General features: G+C 36.4%; 1 protein-coding gene across 2 annotated transcripts in view; it reads right to left on the reverse strand.

The window, feature by feature from the left end:
• St8sia6 (ST8 alpha-N-acetyl-neuraminide alpha-2,8-sialyltransferase 6) overlaps positions 1-14409 on the reverse strand; it is a 120170-nt gene that overhangs the window by 26634 nt on the left and 79127 nt on the right. For both annotated transcript variants that reach the window (XM_003462776.5, XM_023561936.2), the window contains exon 4: positions 13976-14062. In XM_003462776.5, coding sequence (XP_003462824.1) covers positions 13976-14062 — 87 coding nt within the window. The remainder of the gene's footprint in view (positions 1-13975; positions 14063-14409) is intronic.

The following is a 14409-nucleotide window of genomic DNA, read 5'->3' on the forward strand; positions in this document are numbered from 1 at the left end:
GTATGACTTCCCAGGAGTAGGATGTAATCACACACGGTTCTGTCTGGGGTATCTGTGTCGCATACACTAGTCACTTGCTAGTTACTTAGCAGCCGCCTGCACTGTTAAATCAACTGCTATGGTATTACAGTGCTTGTGCTCAAGAATCACTTAATAATGACCCTAAAGCGCAAGAGTAGTGGTTCTTATATCTTTATTATAGAATTATTCAACTGATTATTACTACTGTTACTCTCTCATGGAGCCTAACCGAATTTTATGATAAACTGAACTTTATCATAAGTACGCATGCATGTATGTGTGTATGTATAGAAAAAACATAGTGTGCACAGGACTCTGTACCATCTGCAGTTCCAGGATTTTGCAGAAGGTCTTAGAACATAGTCCTCAAAGATAAGAGGAACAACTGAAAAATTAGACTATGGGTCATTTTTAGAAGTCAATAAAAGACACATAGAGTAAACAAAGTTGAGGTTAGGTTCCTGACCCTAGATACTAACATATACCCTCAAATTCCCATTTCCAATACTGAGCCTTGATCTATTTTCAGAATCATATAGAGAAGTTCATGGTTTCTCTGGAAAGATATTTTCCAATCATTTTTCACTCTGCAAAATATATGGATCACAAATCAACTAAGTGCAAAAATGAAATAATTGCATACTAACAGTGAAAGCATACTTGTGACCTGTATCACAAAGGCAAATTTCAGGACAGTACAGCAGCCATGACTTAATCAGGTTATTCAGTAGAAGCTTCCCTGAGAAGAGACAGTTGATTTAGGAAGTAGAAAATCAATACTCTTTAGCCAGGGAAGGCATTTGGAGTCAGAAGGCGCAGCATTGTCAAGGTTCAGTGGCTAAAGCAAGTAGAATAGATTTGATGAAATAACAGACCAATACAGGAGAACAAACAGAGCTGGGGAGGTGGTGTGAGGTGAGGCTGGAGTAGTTCCTAGGAAATGCAGGGTTCTGTGGGACTTTTGTCTTATGTGCAATGATACAACACCAAAGGCTCTAGCAGAAGTGGAAGTGTAACAGAAGCATGTTGTAATCAAAGGCTGTAATCCAATTTGCATTTTTAAAACCTCTCTGAGTTGCCCCTAGAAAGGTGATGCCTGTGAAGAGTCTGAGTCCACACTCTGCACCTTCTGCATTACCCCAGGACGGCAGGACCTATAAGAAGAGTATAAGGACACATACCTCTGGTGGGTAGATGAGCAGAACCCCAAGACCCAGGACAACAGCCTCTCCCCCACCCCACGTCCACCCCATGTGAGAGGGCACACATGCCTTTGAAGGGCAGAGTAATCAACGAGACCAGCAGAGTGGAAGCCTCTGAAACAGCAGCCAGGAGCCGGCAGTTGGGCTGTGGATAACTTCACCCACAGAAGACCAGGCCCAGCCCCTACATCCAGAGGCTGAGATCAGCTCCATACCCAGCACATTTCTGGGATCCAACATGGTCTCCATCACAGAACTGTAAACACCAAAGGTATTTTAGAACTTTTATTCTCCCTTGTTTTTCTGATTGGCTATTCTTTTCCTGTCTGTCTAGATATTGCCTTGTTTTGTTTTTTATTCTGTGGCTATTTTTTAATTTGGGATTTTCTTCTCCTCTTGTTCTCTGGTCTCCTTTTTCTTTCTTCTCTCTCTCTTTTTTCTTTTTCATTCTCCTCTTTCTTCTTTTTATTCACTGTTTAGGTTTCTTATCTTTCACTTTTGATTTTCTTCTTTTGATCTTCTTTTACTTTTTTCTCAACTACTTATTGAATTTAAACTTTGAGATGAGTAATCCTTTTCTCTGCCCTTTCTGATGACTCTGTATTCAATTTAATTCTTTCCTGCATGGGTCCTCCAAAACTCAGATGGTCATTCTTTGACCTCCAGGCTTGACTACTGTATCTAACCTCATTCATCACTTTATCCTGTCCCCTACCCATCCTAACTCCCCCCACCCTCCACAGAAGGGTAGAATCACTCCACTAAGGGGAAATTCACTGCATGAAAATGCATGGTATATGTTTGATTTTATTACATAAACTAAAAGTTCACTCCTATACCCAGAGGTAGCAAGTTAATGGGTTACCACAGTTTCTCAGTAGTTAAGCTGTACTTGAAACTATTGCTAACACTAACTCTGATATTTTAGCTAGGATGTGATCCATGTTATAAACAGTTTTTCACCCCTATATAATAACATTGTGATTGTATGGGGTCACAGTCATCACCAAAGCCTTGTTTGTATCAAAGTATTAGGAGCTGAGCCAAACAGTAATTTTGCATCCTTATCAAATTGATAAGGTAGGTTCTTGGGATAGCTATAAAGAACCACCTACATCTAGAGGACATCCCTGAAGGGCAGATATCTCCTAGGGAAACCTCAATACTAGTGATAAGAAATTAGCAAGCATCAATATAGAAAACAAAACAAAATAAAAAACGGAAAATAGAAAATGACAAGACTCAGAAGCAAAATATAACACCAGACCCCCAACCACCTAGGACAAGCCCAGAACTCAATGAGATAGATGAAATTGTAAGTCAAAAACTGGAACTTTCTGAAATGATAAGAACAGAATTTAAAAAACAAGCATAAAGGACAGTAGAGAAAATAATCTGTCAGATATAAAAAGAAATGCTACCTAAAATTAAAGGTATTATGGAAGACACAGATAAAAGAATAGATGAGCTTAAATAAATGATGGAAACAAAAAATGCCCAACGTAGGAAAGAAACAGGGCCCATGAAAAGGATTCAAACAGAAATCCCAGAGATTAAAACCACCACTGAAAATATGCAACAGTTCGAATGAAAGAGAGAACAGAATTTCAGATCTTGAAGACAGAATTGCAGCTAGTGATCATGAAAACAAAGATACTTTAAAAATATCAAGAGATCATGAGAAACAAACTGATGGAATGGATTAAGAAACAAGATCCAACAATGCACTGCATTCAAGAAACATATTTAATTCAAAAAGTAATTCATAGACTGAAAGTCAAAGGATAGAAAACAATTTTCCATGCAACAGAAACTCAGAAAAACGTAGAGGTACCTATTCTGTTTACAGACAATGTGAACTTCAAACCAAGAATGATCAAAAGAGATAAAGAAGGTCACTACATACTTGTTAGGGGAGAATTGCAAGAGTAAGAGATAACAATCAAAAATATGTATGCACCAAATATGGGAGCACCCAACTATATAAGACAATTACTAATAGACATTAAAAGCCAAATAGGCAATAACACAATTGTAACAGAAGACCTCAATATCCCATTGGCACAAAGAGGTAGATCTACTAGACAAAAAAAAATCAGCAAAGAACTGTCAGAAGTGAACCTAACAGTGAATAAATGAATTTAGTAGGTATTTTCAGAGTATTTCACCCAACATCATCAGAAGAGACATTGATGTGAAATTCTTTATTGCATTCATTTCTTTGCTTTTATTTTTTCTGTTCTACTTTGTTCTGTTTGATTTTTACTATGTGTGAAGTTATCTGTGGCTATAAGGCATTATAGTAACTATTATTGATTTTGTAATGTTTTGAAGTCCTGTATTTAAAGTCCTTGTTTTACTCTGTTTTATCCTCTTGAAAATAAAAAATATGTTCGACATTATTGATAACTCAAGAGATGCAAATTAACACAACACTGAGTTTCCATTTCACCCCCGAAAGAATGGCTAACATCAAGAAATCCAGCAATAACAAATGCTAGTGGGGAAAAAGAAACCCTTATCCATTGTTGGTGAGAATGTAGACTGTGCAACTACTGCGGAAATCAGTGTGGAGATTTTTCAGACAACTAGGATTAGAGGTCCTACATGAATCAGCTATTCCTTTTCGGAGTATTTTCCCAGAAGAATTAAAAACTTCGTACCACAGGATGCACAGGTACCATGCACACCCATGTTTATAGCAGTATAATTTTTAATAGCTAAATCGTAGAAACAACCCAAATGCCCATCAACTGAGGAATGGATAAGAATATTGTGGTACTTTTAGTCAATGAAATAGTCCTCAGCTATAAAGAAGGATAAACTTGAGACATTTATAAGGAAATGTATGAAACTCAAAACTATACTTACATGTGAAATAAATCATAGTTGCACACACACACACACACACACACACACATTGTATAGTCTCCCTAGTGTTAGAAGCTGAAAAAGTAAATAAGATCCAAAATATACAATAGATATTGTAAATTGAAAAGGAACTGTTCATAAAGTAAGAGAAATCTGGGTCAGAGAAAGGAGAAAAGAATAAAGGGGAAAGGAATATGTTAAGATAGCTGTTCTACAAATCACTACTAGTTCAAGGAGAAGAAAGATTTGTACCTATATTTTTTGATCAAATTTTCAAGCCTATACATTATAAATTGAGAAAATACTTTGAAAATAACAATATGCAAAGTACTAATTGTTGTCACCATCCTATGATCTTATTTTAAAATTTTGTACCATTGTTTTTATTGTTTTTTTTAATTCAAAAAATTTTAAAAAAATTAAAACCTCTCTGGTTTTATGCAGAGGATGGAGGAGGAGGACACAGCATGGAACACTATATGAAAGTCACAGGAGAAGCAAAAAGTGATGGATAAGGACAAGTTTATATGGCTCCTTCCAAGGTTTGGTTGGGTAGTGGAGAAGAAAGTACCGTTGAGTATGGAAGAAATCAAATAAAAACTAAAATCGAAATGGCATGTTGACCCAGCATGACCTTGAAATCAAAGGGCTCAAAATGAAAGCCTGTTTCAAACCAAACAAAATGCATTCTAAAGAGCACAATGATCTAAAATCTCCAGGGATTTACAGGGATTCCAAGAAACATCCCATTTCAGACCCAAACAATCATCAGAATTAAGGGCTTCGTCTCCATCTCTTTTGAGCGACTCTGTATGCCTAGGGTAAAACAAGAGTTATCTACAGGATAGCGCAAGGTTCCCGTCACCAGTTTGTGTACTTAGCAAGCTGGCACCACAATATCAGGAGAGGGGGATTGGTAGCTAACCTTCATTTGACCTTTGGGGCAATCCACGGCCCTAATCATCCAGTGGAGCTTTATCCTTAAGTTCCCAGCTCTCTCACAACATTAGGAAAGTGGGATGATCTGTATGTTGAGAGCTATACAGTCAGGGATCAATGACTGTGCTTTAATAAGTTTAGTTAGACACCATGGAAGAAAGAGGATTCATGCCATTCTGCATATTACAAGGCTACAGCAGTCACAGAAGCCACGTGCCACCATCTTGCCACTTTTTCTTTTCCCTTGGAATTGCTGAGTGCTCCCTGCTCCTACCATGCCTGGTGTCTCCCTTTCAAACTGTTCTGTTGGGCTCCTCCATCCAAGCTTTCAGTTCACACCTGGCCCAGGGCCAGTAGAGGCCTCTTATCAAATCCTTCTGTTCAAAACTGCTGGGTGAATCATTCTCGACATGTGATCACAGAGAGAACAGTAGGTAAAATGATCAAAAATCTTCCAGGATCAAAGCTCAGGACTTTGCCTGGTACTATACCCGTGAAATATGTATTTAATTTTCAGTTATTATACTGTCACTTATAAGGTGAAACTCAAAGACAAAGTATCATTCGACAGAAGAAGAAACAGAAATCTCTTAACCACTATGATTTCCTTCAATCTCCCCACAGAGATTTCATATTTATATTTGCACAATGACAAAAAATACTTCCATTGGATAATACTGTATAACATAAGAACTGATTCAACATAAGTACTGTTACATCTGGACAATGACTAAAATATTGGTTAGGGTGGCCTATTGAGCCAAAGACCTAGACGCGGAACCAAAGACCTTGAAAGAGGGGCAGGAGCAGACAAGGTGCCCAGCACAAGACAGACTATCAGTAATAGGATTGCCTAAACTCGAAAGTGGAAGGAGGAAAGGAGAGTGGGGAGAGAAAACGTGGTCGATATTGAGCAACCAGTCCAGAAAGAAGAGAAGAATCAACACTTTTTATGATATCTTTCTAAAGGGTACTGAAAATAGACGCTGTGGAATAGTATTCACATTTTCCACTTTCAAACTTAGTATACAGTAGAATAACCAAAGCTGTGCCATGCTGGCATTAGGATAGACAGTTCTGTAGAAATGAGCTGAAAGCTCACAAATAAACCCCCATATTTATGTAAGTTAATTGTTCATGAGGCTACAATGACAGTTCACTGAAAAGAATAGTCTTCTCAACAAATGGCACCAGGATAAACAAATGTTAACTTTAATCCCTACTTTATATCACCTACAATATTCAAAATTAATCACAGACTCAAACATAAAAGCTACAATTACAAATTCTTTAAAGAAAATATAACGATAAACCATGATCTTCAGTCAGGGAATGTTATCTTGTAACAGCATAAGTGACAAAGGAAAAATACAGGATATTGGATTTCATTAAAATTGTAAACTTCTGTGCTTCTAAGTACATGATTTTTAAAAAGTGCAAAAGCAAACCTAACTATTTCTTGAATAAGAGGAAATACTTGCAAACCATAATCTAATTAGACATTAGTGTTCAAAATATACAAAGGACATTTACAAGTCCACGATATGACACAGTCCAATTTTAAAATGATAAAAGGATTGGAATAGATTTAAAAAATGCAAATAAGTATGTGAAAAGATACTGAGCAACATTAATCACTAGGGAAATGCAAATCAAAATCATAGTAAGATGCCATTTTATACCCACAGGGATGACAACAATTTTTAAAAGACAATAACAAATATGATGAGGATGTAGACAAATTAGACACTTTACACATTATTGCTATCAGGACTGTAAAATAATACAGTCAGCTAGAACACAGTTTGGAAGTTCCTTAAAATGTAAAACGCAAGAGTTCCATATGACCCAGTAATTCTCCTGTGTGCACAACAGTAATGAAAACACACCCACAAACAAATGTTCAGAAAAAGCATCATTCATAATAACCAAAAATAGAAATAAATAAAATGTTCATCAAATAATGAATGGCAAGCAAACCATGGCATATTCAGGATGTTTTCTGATAACATGAAGGAATGAAATACTGACAAGTTACAACAGAGGAATTTTGTAAATACTGCGATTAGTGAAGTAAGTCACTGTAGTTGCTCCATCCACTGGGAAGTTGTCCGGTGCTTAAGCAATGTAGTATATTGATGAAGACACTGCAGGCGGTGTGACAGAAGAGGAAAGGCAGGCAGCCTGGAGGATGCTTCTGTGACAAAGGTACAAAATGCAATATAGCTAATACGGAGTATGACCTGGGAGATAAGTTTTGAAATAGAATGTAGAAGACCAGTGAACCCTATATGAGCTCAATGCTTTTTTATGACAGAGTTTATATTCTGAAAGTAAGGAGAGGCACCAGTCCCTAATGTACAAGAGCTGGTTTCTATTATTAAATACAGCAGAAGTAATGATATGGTGTGGTTTTTGTTGCTTTTCTAAATGCACAGTCATGCAGCATGCCATGACAAATAAAAGACGGTATGACAGGATATTAACAGTGAAAAATGGTCTCTTGATGCAAAGGAAATGAGGAAAAGGGGCTTTTTTCACACAGACAACTGACCCAAAGCACTGATCATAAAGTACACACATCTTCTTAAATTTAAAAAGTATAAAACACATACTGCTCTCAGCTGTCCTCACAGTCACTGTATGGGTCATGAACAATAAACATTTAAAGGGAACAGAAAGGAAAACAGGCTCAAAAAAGTGAAGATGGTCACTTTCAAAAAAAATTCACCAGAGATTTTTTTTTTTTTTGCTTCTGTCTAAGAAATCTGTGTTACAGAACAAAATGCCTGGAACATAAATATTGTTCAGTAAGTGTTATCTGAATGCAAAAGCATATACTCATGAAGTGCTCACAAAATAAACAACACTATTGCTTTTGGAGAAATGTTTCAGATGGTAACTAAAAACTCTGTTGATAGAACTTTAGTACTGGGTTTCCTACTTCTATGATTTTTTTGTAAAACATTGATTTGCCCCCCACTTTATTTGCGGAATTCTACCCTTCCACAAAATTATGTTATTGAACAATCCCATTTTAGCAATGTAAATGGCATTCAGTTTTTTAAAATGTGGTATGGCATATATATTTGTTTTAGCAATGTACTTTTCCAAGGAACTCAAAAATGAAAGGAATGACAAGGCTGTTCTTTTAGAAACATCAATGAATCTAATAATACAACTCTGGAATGTTAATGATATATTTAACACAAGAAACACACAAACTCAAAAAATTTTAACTTAAACCTGAGGGAATACTTTGAGCTTAATAAAATTGCTGCCATTTAATAGTTATCTTTCACAAAGTAATCAGGCACAAAATACTTGTTCCACAAGCCATTCCAAAGGGATCTCATCTGCTTGAATCTCAATTATGTACATTTACATTTAATGTAAGTATTTTCTACCACTGTTTTCAGTAAAGATGTGATTGATAATATTTAGCATCTTGGATCCCAACTCTCATATTTGAAACATTAAAGGATATTAGGGGATCCAAAGAAGCAAAAAAATAATAATAAGGTATACATTTCTGAGAAAAAAATGTGAAAGTAACCAGAAAATTAAGCAGTGTTGCTGTATGCCTATCATTCCCATAATTGGTTACACAAATGAATACAATTCTTTTAAGTTAGAAAACCATACAAGAAAGCTAATGTCGTAATTACCATGCAAGTTACCTAAGGAATTTAAGATTAATTACTGAAGTTCAAAGACCTTCTGCAGGGATAAAATCTGTTTACCAGAAGTTTCCAGAACTGCACAAAGACATTTTCAAGGACGAAGTAGTGCAAGAGGGGAAAGAAGAGTGAAAGGTATTTTCTATGAAGTTTAATTTCAAGTTAAATATTTCGATTCATTCTCAAGAATCTGGGTGTCACATCCTATCAAAGGATTAGCCAACACTTTCTAAAGATGAGAGAAAGGGACTGGGAAAAGACATCATTTCTTAGATTGAAACCTAGATAGATGTTCCACAAATTATTCTGGGTTGGCTGGGGATGCCACTGCGGGGAGCACTTCTAACAAGAAAGTCAGTAGGTGTGTTTAAAAGACAAGAAGGCAAACACCTCAATGCTGTTTGGCTTGCACTGCTATATGCAAGTGAAATTAAATAGAAAGGGAAAAAAGGGCAGGACATCTTTAACTCTTACTTAAATCCTGTAGCTAGGGTCAATTAGAACCTCACAAAACTAAACCAAACTAAATACCAATTTTTGGCTGAAATTTAGAATGTCTGAAGGAGAGAGGGTGTAAACGTGAGCCAGATTTACACCTTGTCTGGTCATGACCATGTCTACATAAAAATAAGAAATAAGAAATCTGATTCCAAAGCAGACAGGGCTTCAATGCAGAACAGGCCTTAGGATGCTTACGTTCATTTGGAGTACCGAAGACCCCCGGAGGATATAGTAAATATTATAGATCCTTTTCCCCAGAAATATTTACAGAATTCTACACATGATCACAAGGGATTGAATAAGTCTCTGACATGGACGTTAGATTTTAAAATTTCCCAGTTAAATGTCTCATGTTTCCAAGTTAAAGCATCAAAGAAGTTAAAGCCAAAAATACCAACTTCAAAGTTCTCAGACCGACAATTATGTATTGAACAGAAAGCATCTTAAGAACCTGTAAAAGCAGGACAGAGTCTAGCATGGCACAAAAGAAAAAATTGCTGAGAAGAAAGGTTTTAGAGCCACACTTCTTACATAAGACACCATTAGCTGCTTTTATTTCTTGGGAGAGTCCATTTCCTCTAAAAATTTATGTTCCAAACCAAAAAAAAAAAAAAAAATCTTATATATCCAGGTATCTCTAAGTCTGCTTAGATACAATCCTCACAGAGTTGGCTGTCTTTTTAAAGGCATCATCTCTTTGAAATCTTTCTATTTATCTGTAGCATCATGATAATTCCAATGAACCAGACAAGATTTTTCATTTGAATCTGTTCTTTTTGTTTCTTTTTAAATTACAGAATTGGAAGTCAATAAGCAACCACATCCTACCCAGACATGTAACCATTTCTTGGGTACCATCGGATGACAGGCACCGGAGATACAAAGTGAATAGCTCCCTAAAAGTTCCTGGTCCTGTGTCATCCCCTTTACATTTTCATAGCTACCCACTGATGGCTTACATTCTCATTTCCTATGATCATTTCCACAACCAGCCTCTAACTACCCTGACCCCTTTAGACTATGAATTCTCTCCCTCCCAATGCTCCAATTCACATGACATTATGCTGGCTTAATACTTTTCCTAGAATGATAAATCCATCATATAATTCCCTTGCTGGGAATATCTCTCCTGGGTTCCTGGTATGTGCCTATGGGCTTTGATAATTAAAGTCTTCTGCATCATCAGACCTTCTCCAACTCCCTACAGTTAGCTCCTTTTATCCATAGTACCCTGCAGTACAAGTTCATGGCTCCCAGCTGGTTAGCCTTGAAACAAACTGGCCTTTATTTCTGACCTCATCATTCTCAGGTTAGTCTCTCCCTCTTGCTCTATCCATCCTCAGACCTACAGCTCAAGTCTTGCCCCTTTCCACAAAATGTTTCAGCAAATGACATCCACAGTGATGGTACACTGACACGTCATAGAATTCTCCAAATTACTCATTTTGACATCGAATCAGTATTCATATTTTTGGTTCTTGTCTTTCTAAACTGATGATGGTTAAATTCTTTGAGGTTAGTAAAAAACCTGGTATTTTATTTACTTTAATGCATTCATTTACTTAGTGTTTCTTGAGGCTCTCTTTTATACATGGCATTATTCCATGCATTAAAGAGGTCTATGGTGTTTCTGACATAGTAAACCCTAAAGAAATGTTTGTTGAATAAATCTTGTCCCCTGTTCTAGCAAGTAGCATGTCTATTTAATAAAAGTAACTTTCAATCTCTCTTATATTAGATAAGTTGACTGCAGCAGTCCCACAATTTTCAAATAGACCCTAGGTGCCAGCTGTAGGAACAATCAAGCTGCAGACGGATTTATAATATGTTTGCTTTGCTCCTGTTCTTCAGAGTTTAATGTAACTTTTGAAATAGCTGCTAAGGTATTATTGCTTTTTAAAGATCACATTTTACTTTCCTTCAATTTGACATAAAATGTTATAAGTAAATAAAATGGAAAGCTACTTAGCTACCTGACATCTATAATAACAAGATGTTTCTATAATACTAGTTTTATAAACAAGCAGAGACTCTCAGATCTGGCCAGCTGTATTAGTAAAAAATAGGAAATTGGATGATTTATTAGGGTTCAATAAGCAGACTTCTGTTGAGAGTTTATGCAATTTAGGTTATGAATATAGTATATTTATAAAATAAACATTATAATACATATTCAAATGAATAAATACACATCACTATGCTAATTCTCTTGAATGACAACAAACCATATGTGGCACAGCCCCAGATGTTTACATAAATTATCCCTGAAGGTGGGGATAGGCCACTTAGCAATTGTCATGGTTACTGATGCACTTTTATACTGTGATGGTACTAAGAGGAAAAGGCATCATCCATCATAAACTTCTATCCATCATAACCCCATCATGGATGCTCAAACAAGTTTGGATTTTAAAAGACTGCTGATTTTTGTTTTGTTTTGTTATTTTTTTAAAAGGGAAGAAGGAAGGAAGGAAAGGAAGAATAGGAAGAAGGGGGGTGGGAGGGAGGAAGGAAGGAAAAAAGGAAGAAAGGGGGAGCTAGAGAGAGGAAGAGAAGAGAGAGAAAGAGAAAGAAAAAAGAACAAAACTCTTTAAAAGAGAAAATAATTTTTCTGAATCAGACAATGTTTAAGAAAAGTTGCAGAAATCACTTAAAGCTCTGAATAATGTTACCTTCTTCCAGAGAGTAAGATTTACTTTTGCTTCTGTTAGACTAAGGGCAACTTTCTTAAATCCAACTGAGGATGGAAACAATTCAAATTGAAGTTTCAGTCCTTTTCAGAACTAGCCTTTTCTAAGGATTCCTGAACAGCCCTCGATGCTGGGCTTACGTCTCTTAGCAGTCCTCTTCCTCCGAATCCCAGTCCTGTAAATCCTCCCTGCACCAGTGGCTTTCCAGTGCCTTTAAACAGAGTTTAGTGTAGTTTGTTTTGTTTGGTTTACCTTTAGAAGGCTTGTCCTGATTCAATTTAATGGGCAGAACTGAAAATTCTTCTCTCCCTGATTTGTACTTTCTCTACTCAATTGTGTTCTAGGTAATTGTCTGGATTGATCTTCAATCAGTCAGTAGCTCAAAAACCTCTTCCTTTTTGCCTACTAAGTAAGGGATCTCTCACAATCAGACTCTGCTACCATTGTTAGCCCTGAGATAATTTAGATTGTGATTTTCAACTTTCGATCGGGTTTCCCTGTCATGAGGATCGCTGAAGTCCTGTCTTGAATAAGACTGTGTGGCAGAAAATATGAAATACTTGAACAGATATCCCTTGCTGGCCTCTCACTCTGAAGTGACAGTCTAAGATGCAGGAAAACTTGATAACCATGTGTCTGTCCATCGTAGGGAAGAAACCTACTCTTAGTTTTGACCCAAACAGGAAGTTATTCTTTCACTCAAAGAGAGCTGACCAGATCCTTTCACATGGACAGCAGAATCAGAAGTTATTCCTCCACACCAGTGGAAACTGACAGAAAGAGGGATGGGTATAACCATAACCCAATACAAAGATCTGTCTTCCCACAGAAAGGAAAACCAGGCAGCAGCTATTTGCTAGAGTATTTTAGAAGGAACCAAAGACTCATGAATAAGATTTTCAAAGACTTATCATTTAAACTTTGAAAATATGAATGAGGAAAAACAGACATTTTTTTTATAATGTGATAAAATAATTTAGCACAGCTCAAACCCTCAGTGGGACACACAAGAAAGAATCAGAATTTATCAACCAAATAAAATTCAGAATAATCTAGATCGGGTAAGCATAGAGACAATTAATCTAACTGTGACATTTGGAAGTACTGGGGAATGGGTACCAATATCAGCTGTTAACCTAATTTTGCCAGGTTCATGACTTATTGGTTACCACCTAGAATGAAACAACTCACCTTCCACAATATTGCATGGTATCAATACCATGCAAGATATTGCTTTAACGGAAGTTATTTCTATCTAGGTAGGGTACAAATTCTCTAAGCATAATGAAGAGAGCTTTTGTTGGTTGTTTGCTTTGTTTTGACAGTTCTAGAGATTGAACCCAGAACCCTGTACATGCTAAACAAGTGCTTTGACACTGAGTTACAACTCCAGCCTTTTAAATTTTTTATTGTATTATTTATTTTAACATAACTTCTCATATAGTTATCAAGGCTCAAACTTGTGATCCTTCTGCCTCAGCTTCCAGAGTAGCTGGGATGACTACATGAACCTCTCTGCCTATTGAAGGATTTCTTTAGTGATCAGCTGTTAACCTAATTTTATCAATAACTTGATAGCTTATTGGTAGGTTATCACCTAGAGTGAAGCAACTCGCCTTCCACAATATTGCTTGCACAAAGAAGCTGTAAAAAATGGAGTATATGCAAAAAAACCAGTTTTTGTTCTAAAGTGATAGGATTATGGATGATTTTCTTCCTTTTGTCTATTCCAAACATTCTGTAATGCCATCACATTTTATATACAAAATAAACAAATACATAATAAAAATGGTATGAATAAGTGACATCTTCTAAAATGTAAGAAAAAGCACATTAAAGACTTTCTTTCAGAGTTTCAGTTTTTTGTCATTAATTCCAGTTAGCATAATTGTCAATTTCTGCATAAGGAATTGGGCTGGAATACCATGTCTCACAAGAAGGTCTTAAAATTAATCATCCTGGTGGTCAGTGGGCCCTGTTTTAGTTTTACTTTAACATGTTGCCTATCCTCCCAAAAATCAAATGAGCAAAAGATATTTTCTTTAATATTATTTGTGGAAAATCCTTTTACCTGAAGTTCTCATATTCTTCTGCTTGCCGTTTCCATGGACAGCTTTGTATACTTGTGATTACCTCAAGGTAGTCTCTCTCTGAATATCTACAAGGAAAAAATGGAAATGCATGAAGAAATGGTCAAACCTGCTGGCCACGAGAGAAGAAAAACGCTGAGATTCCATCTTACATTGAACAGAATGGCCCTCATCAAGAAATCAAATAATAACAAATGTTGATAAGGCTGTGCGGAGAAAGGACCAGGTCTGCACTGCTGATGGAAATGGAAACTAGCACAGCCACAATGAAAAATAAGTATGGAAATTCATCAAAATTCTAAGACTAGAAATTTTCATTCAACCCAACTATTTCCCTTCTGGGTATCTTCCCAAAAGAGTTAAAGGTATCATGTTACAGTGATCCATGCATACTCATGTGTATAGCAATACACCA

Source organism: Cavia porcellus, unplaced genomic scaffold (assembly GCF_034190915.1).
Source record: "Cavia porcellus strain 051 isolate PalLab524CR breed Dunkin Hartley unplaced genomic scaffold, mCavPor4.1 scaffold_27, whole genome shotgun sequence".
NCBI classification, from domain to species: domain Eukaryota; kingdom Metazoa; phylum Chordata; class Mammalia; order Rodentia; family Caviidae; genus Cavia; species Cavia porcellus.